Source organism: Oreochromis niloticus, linkage group LG4 (genome assembly GCF_001858045.2).
Source record: "Oreochromis niloticus isolate F11D_XX linkage group LG4, O_niloticus_UMD_NMBU, whole genome shotgun sequence".
NCBI classification, from domain to species: domain Eukaryota; kingdom Metazoa; phylum Chordata; class Actinopteri; order Cichliformes; family Cichlidae; genus Oreochromis; species Oreochromis niloticus.
This window is the reverse complement of record NC_031969.2, coordinates 12806123-12833898: the sequence shown is the minus strand read 5'-3', so window position 1 is coordinate 12833898 and position 27776 is coordinate 12806123. Positions and strand designations below refer to the sequence as shown.

At 40.8% G+C, this 27776-nt stretch overlaps 1 protein-coding gene across 2 annotated transcripts in view; it reads left to right on the top strand.

Annotated features, from left to right (window-relative positions):
* Positions 1-27171, top strand: part of grin2aa (glutamate receptor, ionotropic, N-methyl D-aspartate 2A, a) — a 162588-nt gene extending 135417 nt beyond the window's left edge. For both annotated transcript variants that reach the window (XM_019358061.2, XM_025906858.1), the window contains 9 exons: positions 243-414; positions 2320-2473; positions 3474-3599; positions 3934-4163; positions 11359-11519; positions 15654-15743; positions 16491-16588; positions 19290-19528; positions 21279-27171. In XM_019358061.2, coding sequence (XP_019213606.1) covers positions 243-414; positions 2320-2473; positions 3474-3599; positions 3934-4163; positions 11359-11519; positions 15654-15743; positions 16491-16588; positions 19290-19528; positions 21279-23216 — 3208 coding nt within the window. In that variant the 3' untranslated portion in view covers positions 23217-27171. The remainder of the gene's footprint in view (positions 1-242; positions 415-2319; positions 2474-3473; positions 3600-3933; positions 4164-11358; positions 11520-15653; positions 15744-16490; positions 16589-19289; positions 19529-21278) is intronic.
* Positions 27172-27776: the final 605 nt, after the last annotated feature.

Here is a 27776-nt window from a genome sequence, read left to right as displayed (position 1 = left end):
AACAATGTTGTTTTTGTTTTTTAACCCGAATGAATGAGGGTTCCCTACCTAAATGTGGATGTAAAAATGGATTTGCAGGCTATGCAAAGAGCTGGTATTTGTTCTGTCAATGTTTACTGCAGTGTTCAATCATAGCGTTCATGCCGTTTGTTTTTTTCCCACCACCGACACCGAGCGAAAGACTAACATCGGCTTCCGTGAAAATCATCTGCTGATGGTCTTTGCGTTTTGTGCTTCTGCAGCAACACGACCGAGGCTGGTGGGACGTATATCAAGAAGTGCTGCAAAGGTTTCTGCATCGACATTCTGAAAAAGATAGCCAAGTATGTGAAGTTCACCTATGACCTGTACCTGGTTACCAATGGCAAGCATGGCAAGAAGATCAACAACGTCTGGAATGGGATGGTGGGAGAGGTAAAAAGAGTCTTTTTGTGTGTGTATGTACAAGTGTGCCTGTGTTATTCAACTACTGTATTACTCATCTTGTTGGAACCTAACATCATTACACATTGTGGAGATGTGCTTTGATGGAGCAGCACTTTGCTAATACAAAGTGATACATTTCAGATGAAGACATGTATTAAGGTTAAAGTTCATCCTCGTTCTTCTAAGTTTGGTACCTGCTGACCCCACAGGTATACTTTTTATGATATCATACAGGTGTTTCATTCTCTTATTCCAAATTTCCTTCCAGTTACTTGTTTTAATTAGTGCTATTTAGAATTACCAACATATTAGACAGTTTACCTATTCTGTATATTAAAGCTAGCTTTAATATATGGAACTATGTACTGATGTCATGTTTGCCATCTGTCCTATGTTCAGGGTATTGAGGATGATAAAGGAGACAGATTCTTTGACCATATCGTGTGACTATTTTAGGTCATATTTAATGTTTTTAGAGGAAAAACTTAATGTTTTGCTGTTATGGTTGTTTTATAAAACACTTAATTTTAAGGCTACCAAGATCCCCAGTCAGTACTTCTACTGTTAAAAATCTGGGTGAATATGTTGATATATGTTTGGTTTTGCTTAGGGTAAGGTAGTGTTCAAGTAAATTTGAAGGGAAAAAATAAAAGTCTGACCTGTGTTCTCTGAAGTCGTACAACTGTGTACAGTGCTGTGAAAAAGTATCTGCCTTCTGCTAGATTTCTTAGTTTTTTGCCTATTTGTCAAAGTTGCATGTTGCAGATCATCAAACAAATTTCAATTAGACAAAGATAACCCGAGTAAATCCAAAAGGCAGATTGATGATTAATGATGATTTGAATGAAGTGAAAACTGCTATCCAAACTTACCTGGCCCTGTGTGAAAAAGTAATTGGATCGATCTCCAGTTGACGTGTCGAAGTATTCTTGAGCAAGAGACGGAACCATGAGTTTCCCTGATCCATCCGTTGGCATGTAATAAAGTTCTTGAATATCACATTTGCAAAAAATATCTTGCTGATCAGACAGAGATGAACTTTTTTGAGTTTGAGTCCCGTTAAATCTAACACAACATTTAAACATGTAAGCAACACACCTGAGCTAGTGATTCACCAACAATGACCCGTATAGGTGATCAGGAGGTAAATATTGCAGGGCAACAAATGTGTGAGCAACCAAACCTCAGAACTGATACCCACTGTAAAGTTTGATCCTAAGTAATAGTCTGTAATCAAAAGCAGAATTAACTAAAACAGGTGACCAACAATTTAAAATGTGGTTTTTAAAGAAGACTATTAGAATGAGCATTTATTTTTTTCTATTTTTTCATGTTTCAAAAGAAATTTTTATATTGCCAGAGCAAATGTTCACAGAGTGTAAAAAACAAAAACAAAAACGTTACTGTAGCAACTCAGACCTGAAGACCCAAATCCCAGAGTTCATTTTAAGACTATAAACTTTATAGCTGTCTGTATTTTTTAATGGTAGAATTCATCTGCTGGGTTGAATGTTATTTGTAATTAATCCTATTTTGCACTACTGCTTGCATATTGGCTACATTGATTACATTTCAGTATGAGATTAAAAACTTTCTTTATGTGCAATCAGTAATCTTTATATTCTTGTGCACAGATTTGTCAACATTTATTTTGGGTTGAAGAGACAACATGTAGTTAGCCTAATGAAGACATTTTTTCTACTCTGACTATCGAGGGTGTACTCCACCTTATGACCCTGTGACAGCTGGAATGGACTTTAGGAAAAAAAGCTGGAAAAGGATCCAGATGGATGGATGGATGGATGAGTAGACTGTAACTTTCTCTTCCTTTCTCCCCAATCATTCCTCTTATATCCCTGCTCTCCTCCCTCTTCCTCCCCCTACCCTGAAAAGGTGGTCTATAAGAAAGCCGTCATGGCCGTCGGATCTCTGACGATCAATGAGGAGCGTTCTGAGGTCATCGATTTCTCCGTCCCGTTCGTGGAAACTGGGATCAGTGTCATGGTGTCCCGTAGCAATGGAACCGTGTCCCCATCAGCCTTCCTTGGTAATTGTCACCAAATAACTGCTCCTTTCTTGTTAGACTGAGGAGAGAACAAGAAGAAAACCTGTCTTGTTTGCTTCTCCGGTTCGTGTTAGTATAGAACGGTGTTTGTTTTGAGTGTGTGTGCGTGTTCCCTCAGATACAGCACTGACAACATAATTCACTTCTGTTACACAGCTGTCAATAGTTGCTCTTTCATCTGAGGGATTTAGCTGAACGCCCGCTTCCTGCCACAGCGACTCTCACTTACCTGAGAGGCACTTAACCGCAGGATTTTAACCTAAGACACCACGGATATCCCCGTTATGGTTCCTCAGTCACGTTCATTTGATGCAGAGTGCTTTAGCATTGACATCTACCACAATGCGCAATGCCACAGACACAAAGGCACACAAGCTTACATGCAAATTGGCAGCAGGATTTTCCACGAAAAAGAGAAACTCTAACACACACAGCAAGGGTGCACACGCAGGTACACACGCTGACATGCATGCAAGCATGCAGTTAGTGGTGTGAAAATGGAAATTATAAGGGCTTAGCAGGAAAACCTTATAATGGCTGCTTGCCACTCTGCACATGCACACATCCCGGACCCATGCCAGCAGTGCTCTCCCATACATTAGAGCAGAGTTTAATCTCTGCAGTAGTGTTAAGGGCTCAGAGGGAGGACAGGAGTGCTGACACCAGGGCTTTCTATACTGTACCCCTTATTCCACAGCCAAATAGGAGGAACGCCAGTATATATGCAAGTGGTTTGGGGTAGGTGGGTGGGGTGAGATCTGTAGGGCTTCTGAACTTAGAACGGTCTGCTTGGACATGGAGTTCTTTCCTCAGTATGTGTGTGTGCATACGGTATTTGCGACCTGTTTATTCCTTCAGTTCATGGAAAGACGAAGAGTGTGCAAATGATAAGAAAAAGTGATGGATAAGCTATAAAAAATGCAGTATTAGCTAAACATGAGCACGACCTCTGTTCTCTTGACTTTCTCTCTTTCTTTCACAGAGCCATTCAGTGCATCAGTGTGGGTGATGATGTTTGTGATGCTCCTGCTGGTGACTGCAATGGCTGTCTTCATGTTCGAATACATCAGTCCTCTTGGCTTCAACAGAAACTTGGCACAGGGAAAAGGTGAGTACGGACACTAAAGCTTAATTTAGACTTCTGCACTGATTCTAGCCTATGCCAACATTTATTCCCGTGTTGCTGTGGCGCTGCAGCGTATAGTCACATTTCTAAGGAGGTGGACGTCAGGTTATGCCGTAAGGTTTCAGGAGGGTTACAATATACCTATGACATAGATTTAACACAGAAGCATAAGTCCACTGCTCTAATATTGTGTAGTTTAAATTGCACGTCACTTGTTCTACAAATAGATTTTGAAATATTTGTTTTCTATCTTCTTTCTAATTTTATACCATCCATCTCTCTCTCCCACGCACACACTCTCTTTCCTCGTTTTCAGACCCTCACGGCCCTTCCTTCACCATGGGCAAGGCAGTGTGGTTGCTGTGGGGTCTGGTCTTCAACAACTCTGTGCCGGTGCAAAACCCAAAAGGAACCACCAGCAAGTTCATAGTGTCAGTTTGGGCCTTCTTCGCTGTCATCTTCTTGGCCTCCTACACTGCTAACCTGGCCGCCTTCATGATTCAGGAGGAGTTTGTCGACCAAGTCACTGGGCTTTCAGACAACAAGGTAACGAAGAACTAATGAGGTAGTTTTATGATATGTTTTTTGCAGGCCTTCAGTTTTATATCATACAACAGGATTAGAAAATCATCATAGGATGAAGGGGAAAATGAACCATAGCACCTGTTTTTGTTGCGTGTGGCACTACCGTTCCTCTCACAAAGTTCCAGCCACCAGAATTCAAATGTACAAGTTTTACAGTTTCAAATCCGGCTGGAAACTGTGTTCTGTTGCTCCAGAATGAATTAACATGGGCTCTGTTTTATGCACTCAGAATCAGAATGACGTGCATATAGAAAAATACAGCAACAAACAGAAAGACTGGGATATTAAAAGAAAAGGTCAAGCCAAATGTAGTGAAACAGAATGGGGGGGTGGAGAAGGCTAGACAAAAGAGCAGAGTGCTTCCAAGGACAGAAATACAGATGTATTAGGGGCGATACTATCAAGAGAAGGCTGACGTAGAGGGTTTTGACAACAAACAGACGGAGAGAGGGAGGGAGGGATGGTGTAAGAGGTACATCAATTGGCAGGAGGGAGACTGAGGACTAGCAAAAGGCCAAGACACACAAGATGGTACAAGACAACAGGCAGACAGATATGGGCCAGGTTGAAGGCTGAGGTAAGGGAAGAAAGGCATTAGGAGGGAGAAAATAGAAGATGTGGAAAGACAGGGAGGGTCGGGAACGAAAGGAAAAGGACAAGAAGGGCAAATGGCCGTTTAGACAGTTATGCTGAGAGAGGCTGGCCATCGAGCCAAATGTGACCGACAAAATGATGAAAAGCATTTCTCGTGCGCAGCCATGTTTTGTGTAGTTTACTTAAAGTGGGTTTAGACCGTTAGCAGGCACAAACAGATGCACTCTACAGTACCTTTCAACCTGAGGGGAGGATGTGACAAGTTTTATACTTTGGTACAACTATTTCCTTTAATATGCAATTATAATCATTTTATATGATGAGCCAAACACATTGTTTTTCTAAAAGTAACATTTTTTTCTTCCAAAAGTTGCAGGACCAAAATGCTTCACAAAAGCACGCACACATACACACATCACTCTGTTGCATCAGTGCTCAGCGAGATGAAGTTTAAGATTGCATCAGTCCCCTTTTTCAAGGGTGAGAAAATGAAACATCATTAGTTAGACACTCCTCAATGCATTTGGGAAATATAGGGATAGTTTCCAAAGCAGGCTTTTGCCGTTGTTACCATCCCTAAGTTCGGTGCTTTAGCTTTAGCTTTCTGGCTAGCTTGCTGTAGCTGTGATAGAATACATTCCTGTTTAATATTAGTAATGGACAGCGGTGTGAATCAGATAGCTCCCCTTCGCTGTCTCTCTGTCTCGTTATATCAGTACGTGTAGGTGTGGTTACAGCTAATATGTATTTAGGCCAATGGTGATGACAGATCTTTAAAGACAGCAAATAGTTTACTACCACTCAGTCTGACCTGTTAGTACTGATAGTAGTGATATATGTACAGGCTCATCTCTACCATATACTCATGGTGCTCACAAACTATGTGCAGTGCACAAGATTTTGCACTTTCTAATGAAAAGTGGCAGCAGTGTAGAATAGGGCTGGGTATCGTCACTGATTTCTAGATCTATTCTTCTATTCGATTCCGATTCACAAGGTCCGATTCGATTTGAATCGGGGAAATTTTGCCTCAGACAGTCAGAAATATTATAATTCTGATCACGTATCACGTACATTTCCATATTTTTCTATCTATAAAAGAAAGAAGATTTTCCTGGCCTGGGATTTTATAGCAGATGACCTTAAAAATATTCTGCAGTAGATCAAAAACGAAAGAAAACCGTTAATCAACATATGAACATTACCTGATGCTGCTGAAGTGAAGCAGAGCAAAGTTACAGAGGTTTTATTAGAGACACAGCTAAGCCTTTTGCAATTTTGCAATAATTTTAAAAAGTAAAAAGTTTAAATTTGTTCAGTATTGAACAGCAGAAATGAGGCTTTCTTTTTGGAAGTAAGTAAAAGGAAAAAAACAGCGGCCGACAGCGCTGTAAACAACGGTAGACTTGTGCGTAAAAAGCAAGCGAATAATGCAGAAAACAGAGATTTTTAGATTGGAAACTGTTCTTGAAGTACACTGAGAGAGAGAGAGCTCTGCATGAAGTGTGATTTTATCGTGCTGGAAGCGAAACAGCAAAAGTCAGCGGATATTTATGACGATGTTTATGTGAAGCGAAATGTGAAGTGTAGTTTGGATCTTCTTTTGCTGCTGGTTCAGTCAATATTGTTTGGAGAGAGATAAATCCTGCAGCTTCAGAGTCTAGCACAAAAAGGGCGTAAACACAAAGCGCGGACCCGCCGACACATCAGAATCAGTGAGCTGTCGGCTTTCAGCCCCGACCGTGTCCGTGCCGTCGGGTGAAAAAGGCGACATCTCACTGATTCTGATCCGTCGGCGGGTCCGCACTTTGTTTTTACGTCTTTGTGCAGAATCCGTGTACCTGCTCTCATTTACTGTTTTAGCTGTTTGGTGGTTGTTGAAATTTTGTGAGGTTTAACCTGAGATTCTGGCATTTCAGGCAAAATACATTTATATTTAAAAATCGATTCAGGATTTTATTGAATCGATATCACGTTATCCAAGCTAGAATCGATTTTAATCGATAAATCGATAATCAAAACCCACCCCTAGTGTAGAAGCTAGTTTAAGTAGTGATCGTTTTAGCATCGCTGTTAGCATTGCTCAAAGATCATAATAAGTTACACTGGCATTATTTTACAGACTTTGTAGATTGTAGATTATATTTGGTGGATGTTTGTGCCAAATCTAGGAACAGAGAGCTTTAAGAATTGTATGCAAGTATAAATTTAAGTTGATTACATTAGTGACCTACTAACAGAATTCTTATAAAGGTCTGTGCGCCACCTGTGGGGAAGTACAATAGAACAAATTACTGGTAGACAAGTGTTTCTCCTAAAATTACACATTAACTGCATGACTGGTCGATCGCTGTGTCACATTGGTTTGATTTGAAATTCCTACTAGCTGAAGTCTTCAAAAAAACAAAAAAAAAGTTTTAAAAAAAGTTTATTTTACATATCACTTTCTTAAAGCTGCAGTGTTTGTGCATCCATTTCAGTCAATGGTGACAGAAAGAGCTGTTTTTATTTGTTTTAATAATTGATGAAGAGAAAGCAATGGATGTTTACCGAGCTGTTGAACTTGTCCCCTAGGCAGCCTGCTTCATGCACAAGTGGAGAGCAGTCAGTTAACAGGTCTTTGGTGCTTTATGGTGCATGGGGATTTGTCTTTGCAAATCTGGCTGCTCTTTCTCTGCTTTTTGGTTTTGTTTCAGTTTCTCAGCATTATAAAATTGCTTTTTGTGAAGCCTACAGACTTCAAAGTTCAAATGTAAACAATTTGCTGCTGTTGTTGGAGCTGTAGTAGCTTTCAGTGGCATTATTATGAAAGAAATAGCTAGGTTCTGGCACTTCCCACATGCATCTATTTAGAAGAGATTTAAAACGTCTCAGTAATTTTAAAAATTAGTCACATACGAGCAAAACATGTAGATTTGTAGACATGTAGACAAACGCTGGGAAGTGATGGGACATGAAACTGTAGTGTGGAGACCCCTAAAGGCTCAGTCACTAAAAATAGGATGGCACAACAGGACCACTTTTGATCGCATGGCAATTACAGAGGTCACCTGGTGGGAGGCAACCCTGTCTGACTGCAATCACTCTCAGACAGACTAGGGAAGGTTTGCAAATAATTGCAGTCTAGTTCATAAATGAGTGCAACTCTTGTACAATGTGCCTCACTCTACGTAAAGGCAAGGATGCAGAGTGCTGTTGTCATTTGGAGAAAATTTTGTTTCAAATCTACGAGATTCTTAATAAAAAAATGTAAGTTGTTAATGTAAATTTCTGTTTTATGTGAATTTCTGTGGACATTGCAACAGATTTGTGATTTTTGCCAGTTTATCTCAGTTAATCTCGGTTAATTGAAGTCATTCAATTTATTGGCGTTTTGATGCACCAAAGTCACTTTGAAGACTGGTGTGATTGCGGATCTGCTCTTCAACCATTTTAAAGGCAGCAAGGTTGCAAGTTCATTGCACATAGTCTGAATAACTTTGTTCATGCCGTGATCTCCGTCCGCTGTTTTATAGCATAATATTTACACACACAGAGAATAAAAAAACATAGTAAGACGTGTATCAGTCTACATGCCAAATATCCTCAGGCAAGATACTAACCCCAAGTTGCTCTCCAATACATCCATCAGAGTGTGAATGTCTCTGACTGTTCGACACTTAAGCATAGAAAATTGTGAATGGGTGAAGGAGGCATGTTGCATAAACTCCTTTGAGTGCTCAGGTAAAGTAAAAAAGCCCTATACAAGAACCAGTCAGTTTATAGTGATAAGGAGATGGAGGGGAAAGCAGAAGCAGAACAAAGAAGACCTGTAGGACAAAACAGAAGAAAATAAAGGAGTAGGCTGAGTTAATAAACATGACAAAAGCAATGACATCAATCAAGGTTTCATGATAACCACAGACATTTGTAAGCAATATATGTATATGCTGCACAGAGTTACTATAATTTTATTGTGTTTTATGTTATTTTTTTATGTCATTTAGCTTGTGTAGGTTTGTAGGTTTGCTCATTTCGATGGTTTGTGGAGTCAACTGATACTCACATCGCCATCCAGTGTCTGTAAACATGTAACCTGTGCTTTGTTTAAGGCGAAAGTTTTTACCTATTTAATGAAACATATTCCAATTATAGTTATGTAACGTATGTGGACATAATGTGTAGACTCTCAGTTTTCAGTTGAGAGTATCCACATTCAAACTGGATGAAGGGTTTAGGAGTTTTAGCTCCTTAACATGTGCCATCCTTTTTTTTAAATGAGCAAAAGTAATTGGAAAATTGACTCAAAGGCTATTTCATGGGCAGGTGTGGGCAGTTCTTTCATTATGTCATTACCAATTAAACAGATAAAAGGAAGATTTTGCTGTGAACAGACAACATGTGGTTAAAGGAGGTCTCCATGCAGGTGAAACAAGCCATCCTTAAGCTGCGAAAACAGAAAAAACCCATCTGAAATGAAGAGACTGTGTTAAAAAATGCTTTAGCTCCTCACATTTTTATACAGTCTTTTTGTTCAACCCACTGAAAGCTTAAAGTTTGCACTTCAACTGCACCAGAGTTGTTTCCTTTAAAATTCATTGTGGAACAGAAAACAAATATTAGAAAAAAATGTCTCTGTCCAAATATTTATGGACCTGACTGGATATGATATTGTTCACAGTTTTATTACAGATTATTTAAGGCTTTTGATGTTGGCGTTTGACAGTGAGTTTAGCTAATAATAATAATTTGTGTGATATCTTTACATATCACACTTATTTTAATACCTATTATTAGCCCCTATACACCCTACATGCACTTACAGTACATAAGGAGTAAAGTGTACTCAAGCTGCTGTGAGAAATTTCTCCTCTGGGTTTTGAGTCTTTTACCCAGGTAACTGGATTTTGTCCTGTGAGAAATCTTCATATTTTAATTAGATTAGTGATTATTACAGTCATTACACACATTACCAGATTTAGGCCAGATGACTCACCTCACTCAAAGCTCACCTCTTACTGATGCTCTCCTTTCCCCATGGCATTGTATTGAAATGCAGTTTAATGTGCAGGGTTTGCGCAACCCTGCATATATTTTAAGCAAAACTGTGACCTCTTTCTAAAGCTAATCAAATAGATTTTGGTAGCTAACCTGCAAGTATATTGTTGTATTAGGGAAAGACGCTAAAGGACATCTTATGGATAATTTGGTAAGACCTGGAAGTGTCTGACAGCATGGCAGTATTTGAAAGTTGAGAATACGTGCTTTTTTAAAATAGTCTTTGGAAACCCTGCATCAGAAAATCGTCCGGAAATCTTGCCAGAAAGCCTTGACGGACAACAATCCCCACGATCTGGTTGTGGCTATGTTGCAGGACGGTGAGTTCTTTTATCTACACCTATCTTAGCCTCAAATCCTCTCCTGCCTCCGCTCCTTCATTTTGTCGTCAGCTCTGCATTAAGCTTTCGTTAGCAGCAGCTGGTGCAGTTCTTAAAAGCCCTTCACTGGTAATTATCAAGCAAGAGAAGAGTGCTTTTCCAGTCTGAATCCCAACCCGCCACTCCACCACACCCCAACCAGCCCCTGCCCCAGCCCCTGTCACCCCCACTCTCACTCCTCCTGGGACATTTACCCTCTCCCGACCTAAAAGCTTCTATTTAACCTTAAGAAAGGCACAAATGAAGAAAAGATGAAGAAGGAGAAGTAAACAATAGCAAGGACTGTGGGAGGAGAGAATGTCTCCTAAGGGCTATTGCTTGTCATGCTGACAAACACACTGTGTGACATCTCCACTAACATATGAATGCGCACTCGTATGCACAGCGGAGTTTGACTTGTCGACACGCGCTCACGCTCACCCTGACCTGATTACACAGCAGAGACGCATACATGTGCCGTCAGATGCAGCATGCATAAACGCTTAGAAATATGTTCAAATATATTATGCAGATTAGTTTTTGATGCAAGCAAACAGTGCATCATTTTTGCAAACAATCAAGCAGATGAGTTTTGTGTATGTTGCACAGACAGAGAAAACAACAGGAATGCTAATAATCCGCTAATGAAATCCTCCAGTAGCGGCCTACAAGTGGAGTCAATCATGTGTTGTATGAATACGTTAAAGCAAAGTAAAGTAAGCCTGTAAGCGTTTGAGATGACATGCAGTGTTATGTTTTTGAGAACTGCGTTAATAATATGGACTGAAACCGTCGGCACACAAACTAGCACAGCATGTGGTTAGAGTGAGGCTCATAAATACACGCTTGTAATTGATAGGGTTTGTCTGTCACCGAGGGCAGATTGTTACCACAGTGCTGGAGGGTTGGTTTTTACCTCAGCTACAAGCACGCTTGGACAAAACTCTTGACCTGTACTCTGATACACTGATTATTCCTGAGAGGGGGTTTGTGGAGGAGGCAGAGAGAAATGATGGGAGAATTGAAAAAGAAAAGAAAATCAGCGAGTAGATGGGAAACTACGGCATTAGTGGTTCCTTCCTTCTTGAAGTGTTTTTTTTTTATTCAAATGAAGATGTGTAACTTCAGCTTTTCCTTTTCCTTCTCCATTGTTCTTCTCATCACAGTTTCAGAACCCATATGCTTACTCGCCTCCGTTCCGCTTCGGGACCGTTCCAAATGGTTCCACTGAAAGGAACATCAGGAAGAACTACCCCGCCATGCACCAGTATATGGTGAAGTATCACCAAACTGGAGTCCAGGACGCACTCGTCAGCCTCAAAACGGGGTAAAGAGACACTTTGTGTGCATGGGTTTTTGTGAGTTTGTTGGTAAGTGCACTTTTACATCATTCATATGTGTGTAGTTTTTTGTGAAACCCTAGGCCTGTGAAGTGTACCTCTTTCATGCCTGAATGTATCCAGGCTTGTGTGAGTGTCTGTGGTGACAGGTCCTGTGAGACTGTGGATGAATGGGCTTCCTCATTGGGAACAGCAAGGGTTATTTTTAGCACTGGACTCTATAGTGGGACTGATAGTGTGTAAAGGGGGTGGGGAGGGGGGCGGTTATCAATCTAACCAAGGAGAGATCTAAAGAGTGTGTGGATGAAAAAATAAAGGTAAAGATGGGGGGAAAGAAAAGTGAGGACGTGAGTCAAGAGGAAGGGGGTGAGTGTTGAAACCCAAGTGCAAAATGTCTAATTGCAGAAAATGAAGCTCAAATGGGCCAAGAGACTAGAGAATAAGAACATAGAGAGTGCACTGGAAAAGAAAAGTGAGGAAAATCAAGGGTAAGGTTAGAGAGGGGAGGATGAAGAAGGACAGAGAAAAGGGACAGGAAAGGAAGTATGGAGCAGTACATCAAGGATAAGAGAGACGGGAGGGAAAATGAGAACGTTAAATGACAATCAGTCGTTGAGATGACAAGAGGATATTTTTAATTGGTCACTGGCAATAGGGTGGGATCCAATTAGAGGTTCTATAGCTCAGACAACAGGCTGCCCCTGGGGAGAAATTAAATAGAGAAACAAGAGATCCTCTCAGCTCCTTATCTTCCATCCACAAGTTACAGTATAAGAAAGCTGGATGTAAACACAGCATCTATGGTACTGTTAGGCACTCTGGCTTCTGTTGTTTTATTCACATGCAACATATATACACATGTTTAAGTGAACTGATTCTTTGTGCACAACAGCAAAATGCTTATAAGTACACAAAAACACTAGCTTATCTGTGTATCTGTGGACTCCACCTGCTGAAGGTGTCTGCAGTCAGTAATGCAGTCATTGATATTTCAGCTCTGTGGCATAAGCAGTTGAGCAGCACTGCACCATTCAGCTATTTGGGGCTCGATGGCTGGATTAGCTGTGATCACACATAATGCTGAGAGGCTTTACACACAAAGACACACACAAAATCTGTTACAGCCACAGGAACCAAAAATATTCACAGGGGAGCGAAATTGATTTGATTTAATTATTGTTACTCATAAAAAAAGCAAAGTTCAACTGTTTTAATGGTTATGTTGCAAATTAATATATATCCATTAATAATTTAAAGGGTATTAAAATGTTGTGTTAATACGTGTGTTTCAGAGGAGTTTGGAAGTTTATAATGCTTGGACCACCGCATCAGCATCGCACTGTAACACACTCGATTCTCCAGTATTAAAAACATCTTGAGTCTTAACAAGTCGATGATTACGAAATTGTGAAGTTAGCAACTTTTTTTTCCCACTTTTTCAGAAAAAAACAAACAAACATTTATTTACAATCATAAACATAACTCTTAAATCATAGAGTTTCTCTACATTGGCAACAAAGTCTGACAGTAACAGAACGGACAATTAACTGCTAGAATAAATGCTAAAAGCACATGGCACAAGTCAAATCATGTTTAAAACCCCTATCTGATCAATAAATCAATCATTAGTGGTGTTTTCATCATGATATTATCCTATTATGGTGACAAGTTTGGCATTAAATGCAAAAAACAGCATACATATCTCCATGTGCTTAAGATTTTATCAGTAACTGTATGTGACATCCTTTTCTGTAGCTTAGATGTGGGAGGCAATTCCAGCAATTTATATATTGTTTGTTTTTCAGACACAAATTTTTAGAGAATATATTTTTAAAATAATTTGAATATAATAGAATTTTAAAAAATTAACTATTTTGGCAGTTTTTAAATAACATAAATTAATGCAAAGATATTTTGATTGCAAAGCATTCCATAGTGCAGCGTTTCCCATCCTTTTGGAGCCACGGCACAGTGGTCTTTTACTGGCAATTGGCAACCCATTTTTATTAGAGCAGGTAGGTGTACTGCCCTCTAGTGGAAGGGAATGTAATTGTTCTTCCCGGTACTCATGCTGATCGCTTAGGGTACATTCACACTGCAGGCGAAAGCGCATCAAATCCGATTTTTTTGACCCTATACGACCCATATCCGATCATGGTATGACAGTGTGAACGGCACAAATCCGATATTTTCAAATCCGATCTGGGTCACTTTCGTATGTGGTACTGAATCCGATACATATCCGATGTTTTAGAAAGCGACTGCTGTGTGAACGGTCAAGTCGCATTAAATCCGTCTTTTACGTCACTGACACAAGACAGACGCCAATTATCAGCGCCGGAGAAGCGCCCGATAGGACATCGCGAACGATTTCTTGCCATCCGGCGAAACTGTTAGGAAGACCACGTTGAAGAAATGTGAACATTTTATTTTTACTGTATTTTCTGCAGATTCTGACAGAAATCTGCAACTATCCTTTGAGGCACCGCTCCTCTAAAACAGCAAAAAGGATCATTATTAGGTTATTTGCATTATTATGTAAATAACAAAATAACTTAAAGCAAAAATTTGGAAACATAAAGTCCGAAGTCTTTATATTAAGGGCCATCAGTCAAACAATATTGTTTGCTCCGGGTCTAAACAGAGCGAGTTGTGTGTGACATCTTCTTTTGCACATGCTGGCCGCTTTGAGCATTCACACTAGAGCGCGTTTGATGTCGCATTTTATGTGTAGTGTGAACAAGCAGACAAAAAAATCGGATTTGATCAAAAAATCGGAATTGAGCATTAAGACCTGCAGTGTGAACGTAGCCTTAGAGTACTAATCAGGTGGAACCAGATAGTCTTCCACAGCACACCTATGTGCTGCGGCAGAGTGGTTGGGAAACACTGCCATAGTGGACAAAAACAAATGAAGACAACAAGAAATGATATAAAGAACTCTATGAAAACCAGGAAAGAATGCCAATAACAATATTTTAAGTGACTCAAATACTCTTTAGACTTTTGACAAATTGAGTTTTTTGGCAAATTTTTACACCTGATTATTTAAAGGTTAAACACCCCCTTTGGGCCACATCAACACAGTCACTTTGGTTTCACAGTGATCTTGTTGATCATTAACATTTCACGGTTTGCCAAATTCTTAGCATTTATGTTGTGTGTTCAGCTAATGATACTTGTCTTTGTGTGACACTCAGTGTTCATTTAAAGGTGTAGATGTAATCTGGCAAGAAAACGTTTTACAATCTTTCACCGTCATGAACGTGTGGCAGATAAGTGGTGGCTGAATTCCCGTCCAAGTCACGTGAGCTACAGCGTGTCTGGCTAGCATCTGCAAACATGCACAAACAAATCCTTGCTTACGGAAATGCACCAGTGCACACTTTCATCTGTTCAATCGCACACACTTGCTGACACACACTCCTGGTTCCCCCACGTTTGGATACACAGCTTGCGTGTGGATGGAGCCAGTGCTGGGTTAAGCTAATTACACAGCTAAACTATCGGCTGTGAGTCTCCGTTAGAGGACTGCATGTGACATTCAGTAAATGCCAACCAGTCACTGCACTATTAGCAGGGCTCTCTATATGTGTGTGTGTGTGTGAGCATTTACAGGCAATGAGATGGTAACAGAGCAGTGGATACTAACGGCATCCGTTACATTGAAAATGTCAGTTGAAGTGCGGGAGCTTCAACTTTCCACTTTGCAGCCCACTTATTTATGAGTCCTTGTGTGTGCGAGTGTGAAAAGCGAGGCAGTGTAAATGTTTGAGTCTGTCTAAAGTTTGTTTAGGTCATCGACACGCCTCCAAGGTCCTATCATCAGTGAAGCGTGGTGTATTGAACCGCCGCCACTCCCCACTGTGTCCTCTGTGTGTTTGGTTATGCTTGGGTTGCAGTCCTATTGGAGATGATTTAACACTTTAAAATTGATCTGCAAGCAACACGTTCTTAAAAAAAACAAAAAAGCCCATCTTCTGTTTTCTTTTTCATCTCTTCACTTCTCACTGACTCGCTTTAAAAAAAGGCAAAACTTCTTACCATTTCCCTTTATTTGTCTGTTTTTTGCCTGTTTTTTTGTTTTTGTTTTGTTTTGTTTTCTCTCTCTCGCCCCACAGCAAGCTGGACGCCTTCATCTATGACGCTGCAGTGCTCAACTACATGGCCGGTAGAGATGAGGGATGTAAGCTGGTGACCATTGGTAGCGGGTAACTATCGCTATAATTCAGTTATTTGTAGAATGTATTTCCTGAGTAATCCTTCAATGAGTAATCACTGAAAAAACGATTACTCATTAAAAGCATTTTACTTAGTAAGCTGAAGCCTCATATTAGCTTAAGCTAAACATTAGAGGTAGTGGCTGACTCTATCCTCTGTCTCTTACTTTAGAAAACTTTCTTTGTAGCTTATTAGAGTGGTGTCACAATTAAACATGTACACAAATAATTGGCAAAATTGTCTTTAGAGGGGAGTGCAAAATTTTGCTGATCTTGTAGGAACCGTACAAGATCAGCTTTCCATGTTATGCAACATGACAATGATCCCAAAGACACTACCAATGCAGTAAAGCAGATGTGGATGAGAAAACAGTGGAACATAATGTGGGATCATGTTGACAGTGAACAGAAGAAAAGGAAGCCAACATCCAAAGAGGAACTCTGAATGTCCTTCGAGAAGCCTGAAGAACTATTCCTGAAGACTACTTAAAGAAATAGCAAGAAAGTTGCCTAAGAGAGGTCAGGCTGTGTTCAAGAATAAAGGTGGTCGTATATGTTGACTTTGAAGATTATTGAAATTGTACAAACTCTGTTTTGCCCCGTTTCAATAATTACTGCACCTATTTCCCATTTTCCTAGCAAAATAAGGGGTTGCACAGCGCCGTATGTTATTGAAGACATTTGTAATTACAGTTACGCTATACGCTATATTTGTGTATGTGCGCATGTGTATTTCAGGTACATCTTTGCTACCACCGGCTATGGGATTGCTCTACAAAAAGGTTCCTACTGGAAACGACAGGTGGACCTGGCTATCCTAGCAATTATCGGCGATGGTGAGAAACACATGCACAGCACTCTCATACAAATTCAAAGTGCATGACACTACCCACAAAGGCAAAAGGTTACACTGTTCCTTGCCAGTCCTGTAATTCAGCCACCACACACTCACATGCAAACATCTCTGCTGCCTTGTCTGTGCCTGACAACACAAAGGGAAGCCAGTGAAGTATAAATAGTCCTTTGATGTTATTCTGGAGACAAAGGCTGCTCTAAACAGAGGGCAGAGTGTGTAAGTTATTCTAATGTATTCCTCTCTGCAGCACCAGATGTGTGTGTGTGTATGTACTCTATCTGAAATACCAGATTCCTTTATTACACTTGCCTCAAAAGTTTTTACTTAAACAAATTTCTTACTGCAAAACAGCGCGAATGCGAGACAGCCGGAGCTTTTAGTGACAAGATTCATTTACATTTTACATCGAAAGCGTTTTGCTGACGCGAGCGTTCACAGCCACTCACATTAAGTGCACTGAAGTTGATTAAATGAACATTGGTGTCACAATAATCCCCTCTAACTGAATCTTATCAGGGCTTCTGAGCATGCAGGCCACACTCCATCATGTTTCCATAGCTGGATAATTTTGATAGAAATCAGGCTCTGTGTTTTTGTTTTGCTTTATCTTCTCCTGATAATTAATACTTCTTTGCAGTCCAATCTCTTCATACCTCTTTGCACCATGTTAATAGCTTCTGGTTAAGACTAGTTGTTGTGCACCCCCACCCACCCACAAACACACACACAAAGAGAAAGAGAGAAGCCAAAAAGATAAAGATAAAGGTGAAGTGAGAGGGATTAAAGGAAATGGCACGAGACAAAGACCTAAAAGGAAAGTTTATGTAACAAGAGGAAGGAGAAATGAATGAAATAGTGATGACAGCGTCAGAAAAGAGGCAGCGTGCGTGCGCGGAGGTCAGAGAGAGGTAAAAAAAAGAAAAGAAAAGAGGATGAGGCACAGGGCATGGGACAAGAGCAAGACAAGGAAAGCAAGTGTGTCTGGTAGAGATGGGAAGTGACAGAAGGGCAGGTACTTGATAGATGACAGTGACTTGTTGTCTCGGCAGATGCTAGATGATCAGATAGACAGAATGTGGGCGGAAAGCATATGGCATTTCATGGGCAAGGAAGAGACAAAGAGAAGATTAATCTGGAGAAAAGTAGAGAGGGAAGGGAGGTGAAGAAGGAAAAGAGACAAAAAAGGAGGTGGTCTGGAAACCAGTGCCACACTTCGTGTAGTGGTTTTTAAAAACAACAACAAATGTTCACAAAAAATATATATAATTAGAAAACTGTAACGTCCTGTTGTCTTAGCAACACCTGTTTGGCAGTGGTATGCAAGTGCTCCACACTTGTGCTCTTACCATTTTTTTTCCCCATTCTACATAAAGCACAGTGCTGAACATACGCATTTTTCATTGCACTTCATATCATCAAGTCACGTTCGGGAATGGTTTGATCTTGATTTATAAGGTAGGCTTATTGTAAAACATAGATACAAATTTTGAAGGAATCTGCTGAACTGGACTGACACATAAAGTCTTAGCTGCTCCATGCTACATTTTTTTAAACCCAACTTGTAGTGACTTGTGTTCCTGTGTTCCAACCGACTGAACACCAGACTATAGCTCGAGCCGTGTGACTACTGAAACGAGAACAAAATCTGAATTTCAGCAATAGTTTCCCCTCTGGAGAAAGAGCAACAGCATGAGCAGCAGCCTTTCCCTTGAATAGATTAAACAAAAAGAGGAGACAAAGTCACCTGTTGATACCCAAAGATGTCATTCACCTTAATTTGCTTTTGAAGCCAGTTCTCGGCATGCCATAATTTCATTTAAAAGGTAGCATGGCTACGTCTATTCGTGTATTTGCAAGTCTGACACAAGATAAATGTTCTTCAGTTGTACCAACAGGCTAATGATGTCTTATTGAGTCTGCACCCCAAAGACATCTAGCTGAACACCGCCATGATATTTGTCTTTCCCCACTAGCAGCCTTAGTTATCCGGCCCTGAATGACACAGATTGGATTAGCCACGCGCCAAATGTCACGGAGGAAGCCAGAAAAAGAGGGGGAACAGAGGGAAAGGAACATAGAGTAAGAAATGAGGAAAGATAAGGTCTTTACTCCTTTGTACCTTTTTTTATCCACATTTAAGAAACATATCTTTGCCCTGTTGGCCAACATAGAGGAGACGGTAAGCCCAGTGACAAGTGACAGAATATAAAGGTGCTACCAGCCATTGAATTTATAGATTGCGTTTCTAGGGTAGAAATGCAGTATCTACATTCTTTAGATGTAGAATTAGAGTTCTTTCAGGACCACTAGTCAAAAGAAAATGATTATTTTGAACTGCAAGTATTTATATTTGGCTGTACTCTGTGACTCTGTTGTAGGAAAATTAGGAGGGTGGGCTTCAGTGAGGTCCCAGCACAGAACACCAAGTATGACATTGATTATGTGCAACACAGAATAGGAAAGTGCAGTTGTTGAAGTAGTGGGTTGCAAAGCGGTTTGCAGAGCATGGCAATACTGCACGCCTTACAATCCTCAGTTTCTGTCTGTATGAAGGATCTCACCATTAGCCTAAAATAAATTTGCAGCAGCTTTTAAGTTAACAGTAAATTTCTGACATGGATATCATGTATGCCATTATGTTTTTGAGCTATTTGGTAAAGGATTTGTTGTTTTCCTTTTAGGTGAAATGGAGGAACTAGAAGCCCAGTGGCTCACAGGAATTTGCCACAATGAGAAGAACGAGGTGATGTCCAGTCAGCTGGATGTTGACAACATGGCAGGGGTCTTCTACATGCTGGCCACAGCCATGGGGCTTTCCCTCATTACCTTTGTCTCTGAGCATCTCTTCTACTGGAGGCTTAGATACTGCTTCACTGGGGTCTGCTCCGGCAAGCCGGGTCTTCTTTTCAGCATCAGTCGGGTAAGTACCCATTTTTGTAAGTAGCTTGGTCGCATAAAAATGAAATTCTCTATGAATCGTTGAGGAGCTTTTTGCATTTCCACTGCAGGAGTCAGTTGGAAAGTAAATTTTTGGTTAAATCATTTTATCCCCAAAAAGTCCCTCTACTGAAGGGATGATTTTGACTCTGATATATTACTGCTGCTGATTCATTAACCCTAATTGCAAAACAGCCATCCACTTTCAGCTGAAGTACAACTTGAATCAACTTCATGATCACTACTGTTGCTGTGCCGTCCATCTCTCACTTGCTTACTTATCTACATACTTCTGCTTTACAGCCATCTACTAGCATGGAGTGGTTTGTTCCACAGCTGTGCACCATAGGGTTAAAAACAGCTTTTGCTGTTTCATGTGATCTTTAGTTTAAGTTGCTTGAAAAACAAAACAGACAAAAGAGGTGCTTTTGGTGAAAAAGTAGCGGCTTAGAGGGTTAACAGCGGATGTATCCAAGGCAATGAGCTGCAGTGAAGACTGCTGCTAGACTCGTGGGCTAATAATGTATTATTGGGGTTAGACAGCTCTCTCTTAGTTCTATTTTCTGTCAGCGGAATAAGAGAAAAGAGCAAACATGCACACATACGGGCAGGGAAAGAAAGCTGCTGATAAGCTAAGAAACTGAGTTAAACAAGGGAAAGGAGGGACAGCAATACAAAGGAGGATGAGAGGCAGGAGCGCGGGGGGGAGGGATCACGAGGCGGACCTGAATATCGACAAAAATAGATCCTAATTGCAAAATGTTTTTTGGGGGGTAAAATGATGGCAACTCATGCCAAATCAATTTATTTTCTCTCATTTTGCTAAAAGGTCAGCATTGTCCCTTATTGTGTATATCAACATACAATGGAGACGTGTAGCTCTAAAAGCAGCACGTTTTCTTTGCTCTCATTTTAGAGCTGTGTATGCAAAAGTTTAGAGTGATGTTTGTGCACTTGTTACTTCAAAGCCATTCTCAAGAGTAATTTAGAACAAAATACAACCTTAATTGCCCTTTTTGTCACGATAAGCTTTGCAAAGTGTGTATTGAACCAAAAGGTTGTTTGATTTCGGGACATGATAAATGTTTTCTGAGAATGAATTCGTGAACTAGTAAGTAGTCACAGTGGTGAAAGAATCTTTTGTTCTTTTATAAACAGGTCTCTGGCTGTTTTAGACATTTAACTGTCAGCTGTTGTTTACTCAATACTTGCTCATACAGTAGTTTGTCTTAAAGTTCAAAGGTCAAATTGATGGTAGTTTTTGTTGTTTATTGCTTTTCTTACACAAGGCTTATGTCACATTCTGAATCCTTCTAAGAGAGATTTGGGAGATATTAGACACCTAACTTCATTAATGAATTTTCAGCATCTTACTATTTGGACTGCTGAGAGTTAAAGAATTTGTGAATGTGTGTGTCCCCTTGTGAAAAGTTGTTCTTAGGGTTATGGTTGACAGATGCTATTAGAGAATTTTTAATGTAATATTTAATGTTTTGGTTTTAATTTTTTATTTCTTTTAGAAAAAACAAACAAATGTGTTTTATAATGAAAGAAAGATAAACTGAATATGGTTTCAAACTGTACTTGCATTACAATTACATGGTTACAGTGGGTGACTAATTTTGCACTGGATTCTGTGCTTCTCATTCCATTGAATCTTTCCCGCCCTCTTCATTTCTCCTTCCTTTTTCACCTCTCCCTTCCTTCTTCTTCATCCATGTATGTCTATGCAGGGAATCTGGAGTTGCATCCATGGAGTTCACATTGACATGAAGAAAAAGACAGACCTGGACTTTAGCCCCCAGGACAAAATGCTGAAGCTCATTAAGTCGGCCAAACAGATGACCAACATGTCTAACCTGGGTGGCTCCCGCATGAACTCGCCCAAACGAGAGTTCATGCACTCAGCTGGTCCTATGATCATGGACATGATGGCAGAGAAGGGGAACTTCATCTACGCTGACAACCGAAGCTATGCCCCCAAAGATATGATCTACGGGGATGCTGGCGACCTGCAGTCCTATCTCGCTAACCGCCACAAAGATCATCTTAACAACTACATCTTCCAGGGAGGTCAGCATCCTTTAACCCTGAATGATGCCAATCCCAACACAGTGGAGGTAGCAGTAAGTGCTGACGCAGTCCAGACTAATGCAAAGCCGCAACGTACGCTGTGGAAGAAGTCGGTGGACACGGTTCGCTCAGTACCACCCGGGCCCTCGCCGATGCCTGACATGCTGATGCCAGACCCACGAATGTCAATGAAGACGCAGCGGTACCTCCCTGAAGACGCAGCCCATTCTGACATCTCAGACTGTTCTAGTAGAGCAGCCTCCTACAAGGACCCAGAAAACAACAAGCACCTGAAGCCCAAGGACAACTTAAAAAAAAGATCGGTGACGTCAAAATACCCAAGGGATTGCAGTGAGGTGGAGCTGTCCTACTTAAAGACTAAGCAGGTCAGCGGCGGAACCAACCAAACTGGGAGAGGAGGAGGAGGAGAGAAAATCTACACTATCGACTCAGACCGGGAGCTGAGCCTCCACTCAGACCCCATTCACTACCGTGAGAGCCGCGGTCTTGCTGCGGATGATTTGGAATACCCCGAAATCTACTCCGACCACAGTGACAACTATAGGAAGTGTGAGCAGCCCATTATTCATCTGAACTCCTCGCCTTTGCATCATACAGACTCGGATCTTCTACCAGATCCAACTTACTCAAAACACTACAACCTGAAAGAGAAAAACCTTGCCCTGTCCCCGCATGAATCCATTGATCGCTACAAACAGACACACTGCCGTTCCTGCTTATCCAAAGTGACTGCTAGCTACCCACCTGCAGGGCCGTACTCCTCTACTGGTTCTGCCTCAGCTTCGGGCACACGTTCACCTTATAATCGGTGTGAAGCGTGCCTCCACACGGCCAACCTGTATGACATTAGTGAGGACCAGCTCCTTGCAGACCCTTTGGTCAGTCCTACCATGCATCACCAACAGCAGCAGCAACCGGATGAAATGTTTGGTCTGTACTGGCCACAGACAGATGGGCCGCATGTCCAAAAAAGAAATCGCTTGAGGCTGAGTCGTCAGCACTCCTTTGACAACATCATGCTTGAAAAGCCCAAAGATGTAGATCTGGGCCGACCGGCACGCAGTGTCAGCCTCAAGGAGAAGGATCGCTTCTTGGACTCCACGTCTGACTCGCACTACGCAAACCTCTTTGGTATGCGTCCCTACTCTGGCAGACTCTTTGGCACTGGGTCCAAGTCCATGCTGTTTAACCACAACCTAGAGGAGAGCAAGAGGAGCAAGTCCCTGTACCCGGCCCATGGCTCGGAAAACCCTTTTCTCAGTCATTCGCTGAGGGATGACACCAGCAGCAGACTGGTCCATGGGCGTAGCTCCTCTGATATTTACCAACAGCTTTCAGTGGCCCCCATCAATACACGCAACGATGCGAACAATCTCCGCTCTTCTGTTAAATCCACCACTTCATTTTGCTCACGGGACGGGCGGATAGCTAATGACATGTACAATAAAGAGCATGCGATGCCTTACTCAGCCAATAAGACTAGTGCATACCCAGCCCCACGTGGCGTCCTAAACTCAGCCCAGTTCAGCAATAGACGGGTGTATAAAAAAATTCCCAGTCTGGAGTCAGATGTTTAGTTGATATAAGAAATAATGTGTTCTCTCCTTCTTACTCCTCTCTGGGTTTGTATTATAATTTATCAACTATGTTATCCAATAAGGGATGCCATAGCCACACTACGATTTCTTCTCTTCAACATTGTAATCCAAACGAACTTGTGCCCACTTGGGTATGACGGTATTACTACTACTCTCTTGATATCACCATTTCTATCCATTCTCTCCCATGTACCAGTGAGACAGCTATAGGGCCAGCACTCTGCCATAAGGTATCCTTGTGTAAAGAGGAGGGTAATTAAATAGGATTTTAGGAGTAGAAAACGGCATAGCCCCATAAGTGGAACCAATATGGTACCGTATACGTTAGAGTAACACAGGGCTCCCTGCAATAGCTTTCAGAAAGGAATCAGTTGACTTGGCATTCAAATTTGCGAGGAGGCGTGAGGAGGATGAGAGGAATTATATGACACTGGAATTAAAGGAAGCGAGAGGAAGCTCTTTAGCCACTGTCCACCTTCCTTCTCGCCGTGTTCCTTTCCACCTCCACTGTCAACCTTAGAGCTCACCAGCTGAAGAGAAAAGGCTTGACAGAAAGACCAGATGGGCAGGCCAGACATGGAGGCATCCCAGGAGGGCAGGGGCGTCACAGAGAGCTAGTCCAACGGTCTGCTGCTTGTTATGCTGACAAATATGGCCACTAAGACACCTGGCAGTGGAAGAGGAGAGAGAGAGTGAGGAAGGAAGTGATTGGCTAAATGGCACATAGTGGAGCATCAAATAGTTTGTGGCTGTTTGATAGCATGTTCTTGTTCAGAATACGACTTTGTATGTTCAGCCCACGCTGAGGGACGCGACAGTGATGAGAAGCTGAGAGCGATGCAGGTGCTTTTAATGAATATTGTTTACAGACTGACAGATAAAAAGCATGCTGACAAAATGACTGATAGAAAAGGACAGACGAGCAGGGAAACCTAAGGCACTTGATGGGCATTTCATTTGTGGCTCTGCACATAAAAAAACAATAATTGCGAAGTATTGCTTTTATTCTCTTGAACTATAAGATTTCTTAGGGATTCTGGCATCCGGATCCCCCTATGTAGGATTTTAGTGTTTGCTTATTTGGTAGCACAATAGCCATTAGTTTAAACCTCCCACATTTGCTTTTGAAAAAAAAAAAAACCTTAAAGAAAAAACAACAAAGCTTACTGAAAAATACCTTCATGAGTAGCAGATTATTTTGCATGTGTTGATTTCATTCTGTGTCGGAGAAGAGAAAATACACATATACACTCTAAGACATATTTTACATTTTTCTGAAAGTAGCTGCGTCTTGCCGGATGCGGTGGATGGCTGTGTGCACCATCACGTGGTGATCCTCGACCCTCTTACTTAGTAAAATTGTCATGATTGAGGTAAAGGTGGAAGGGAAGAGAGCAAAGAGGAGATAAACAAAATAAAAAAGGTTAAGCGCAGCTGTTTCCACCACCATCATCTTGTTTTTGGTGGGCAATAATGTGTGAGTTTTTTTTAATTAATTATTATTTTAATATCCACGCCACTGAGAAACAGGGTATTAGCTATGAAAAACACCAATGATTCCTTCCTTCTTTCATCTTTCCTTCTTCCCTTCCTCCATCAATATGACATCGCTGGAGTGTTTGATGTCTATAGAGCTAATTTGAATCATTTTCTGTACTAAAAATTGAACTTTGGTTGGTTCGTCCAGCCTCTACAGTTTAGCCTGGGATTACGTTCAGAATTTTCGATGATTTAACTTTGTGTGGAACTGTTGATCTACAACCAACCAGGGCTTTTGAGGATGTGAAGACTGCTTGGGACGGATCCCTTGTTTACCTTGAAGCGTTGTTTAGGAGGGATGCGGGATGGGATGGGTGTTATGTGGTCATCAATTACGTATCCATCCATTGGCATGGAATAAGTCGTGTGTGCGCGCATGGCAGAACTTGGGTAAGCTTGAAGTTTTTAACCAGAACATTTGGTTCCTAATCTGATTGTGTATTTTGTTCGTTGATTCCTTTTTTTTTCTTTAACAAGACTTGCACACGCATAGATTTTTTTTTTCCTTGGTAGCATCATGCTTTATAAAATGTACTGTCTAAAGAAAAAAGTCATGTAATGATCTTAACTGACTGATTTGCTTGATTGATTAGATTTGCAAAAGCCAAAATTGCTTCAAATAATATACCTCAGGATGATTCTGTACATTTTAGGGGGGCGTTAATAACAGTAGCAAGAGCTGTAGGATGTGCCGCAGAATTTCTTTTTGTTTTGTTATTTTTGTAGGGAAAAAAAGAAGGGAAAAAAAAAGACAAAGAAGAAGCGGCCATAAGGCAGAATCAAACTTTTCTCTTTTTGATGTTTACCAGTCCAAGGTCTTCCAGTTCAGCTCTCTGCCTGAGCTCATGCAACCCAAGCAAAGATAGAAGAGGAAACGAAGGAGGGAGTGAAGGGTCAGCGGTAGGGTTGGGGTGAGAGGGGGGCTTAGATTGTTTTCCCAGTGTGTGGGATGTGCTGTATGCAGCTCCACTTCACACTAAGCTGAGCACCCTTCACAGAACGAAGGATGTTTCTTAAACATCCAAAATCTGAAACGCTACCCTTATGGTTCCTCCTCTCCATGACTTCGAATGGCAGTTGACTGCATTAGCCACTGTGTTTCGATTGAAGCTCCATTTTTAACCACTGTCATATCGCCCTTTTTGTACTCTTGGAATACTGCAGTGAATCTCCCCCTAGCTTCCCAATCAGCTTACTCAGTGTTGACTGAAGAGCAAGATTTGTCCTTTTCTCTCTCTTTTTTTTTTTTTTTTTTTGCATCTTATCTACATATTTATTGCTATCATATTTATCTCCACATGCTGCTTGTGTGAGCTGACAAGTGAACAATATGCACATGTAAAAAAATAAGAAAAATATCAAATGGCACCCTTGCGTTTTATGAACTCATCGCAATTTGTTCGTTTGTCCTACTTTTACAGAACTGTCATGTAAACTGATGATGTTTTCTGTTCAAACATACACAAAGAAACACACACACACACACACACTCTCAGACACACCCTTGTGATGACAACCCTGCTATTTTTTAATGGCAAAAATGTATTTTAATTACATTTAATGATAACTAATGAGGTGATGGCATGCAACCCCAGATGTAACAACTTTAATGTTTTGTTTCTTTTCTTCGTTTGATATTTTTGTTATGATGTTATGATCACTAATGCGTTGTAACCAGGTGTGATGAGTATATACATATTTGAGAGGAAAAAAAAATTATCTGTGTTTAACACAATGAAGATGCTGCTGCTGTTTCGGGGGAGAGGTTAAGGACCTGACCCCAGTGCAACTTTCTCATTGGCTGGCTGGTCATTATCAGGCCATGTTTTTGGCTAGTAGAGTGGTTGGTCACGGGTCAGGGCTTGGCTTATTTTGGTGGGACATCTGTGCTCTTCCTCCAATGGCAGGTGAGAATTACTGTATCACCAGCTCTGCTTCTCTCTTCCCTCTCCTTCATGTGTAGTCAGGACTTCAACTGTAATGAAGATAGAAGAAGAAGAAGAAAAAAAAAAAAAAGCAACCCTCAACTTTGAGTCTGCTATCCCTCCAAAGATACAAGACCTCTTTCTTTATGGTTTGCTGTAAGAATATAGCTTTTCTTTCTTTTCTTTCCTTTTTTTTTAAAGAAAAAAAAACTTCCTCAAAGACTTTTAAGGAACTATTTTGAATATATTTAGAAATGACACCTGTATACATCGCTTGTAAATTCATACTGAAATACATCATCATGGAGAATTATAAATGATAAAGAGTAAAAACAATATTTTTTGTGTGAATTTCACAAGAGCTCTTCTGTACAGTGGCACTGTTTATCTCTCTCTCTCTTTCTTTCTCTCTCTGTCTCTCTCTCTCTCTCTCTGTAGAGCGACTAGAATAAAATTTCACCATTCACAAGGTTTGTTGTCCTGTCAAAATTCCCGGTACGCACAACAGGCTTTGCGTCTTCCTCACCTTATATGGAAGTAACCTCTTTTGTCAGTTGAAGATAACAGCTGATTCTCCACTAAAGCCATTTATTATACAGCTAATGGTATTACCTCTACTTCTGTTTAGGAAAGATAAACAAAGGCAGTGCATGCTGGGTTACAAATATATGATTCTTTTTATTTTTTTTTATCAAGAATATCAGGAATAAGGGTTGCTGCCTACAATGTCCATCATTAATTCCTTCCTCTGTGCACCTGCCACCTGTGTTTTTCCATCTTTAGAAAGTCTCGTATTCATTTCATAATTCTTGATCTCTGATTTTTAGCAGTAGTTTCACTTATCGGTTAATAAAGAAAAGCAATTTGCGCTAATACTGAAATGCCTAAAATTTGAGTATACAAATGACAGCATGCTAATTTCTATGTAATCTCTGTAAGATGGTGTTTGCAAACAATTGTACAAACATGAGATAAGAGTTTAGTACAGCTTCCAGTTACTACTGACCAGTCATGGTTAAGCAGGCATTCATTGCATCCATATAAACATATAAACTGTTCTTAGGGTGAGTAAAAC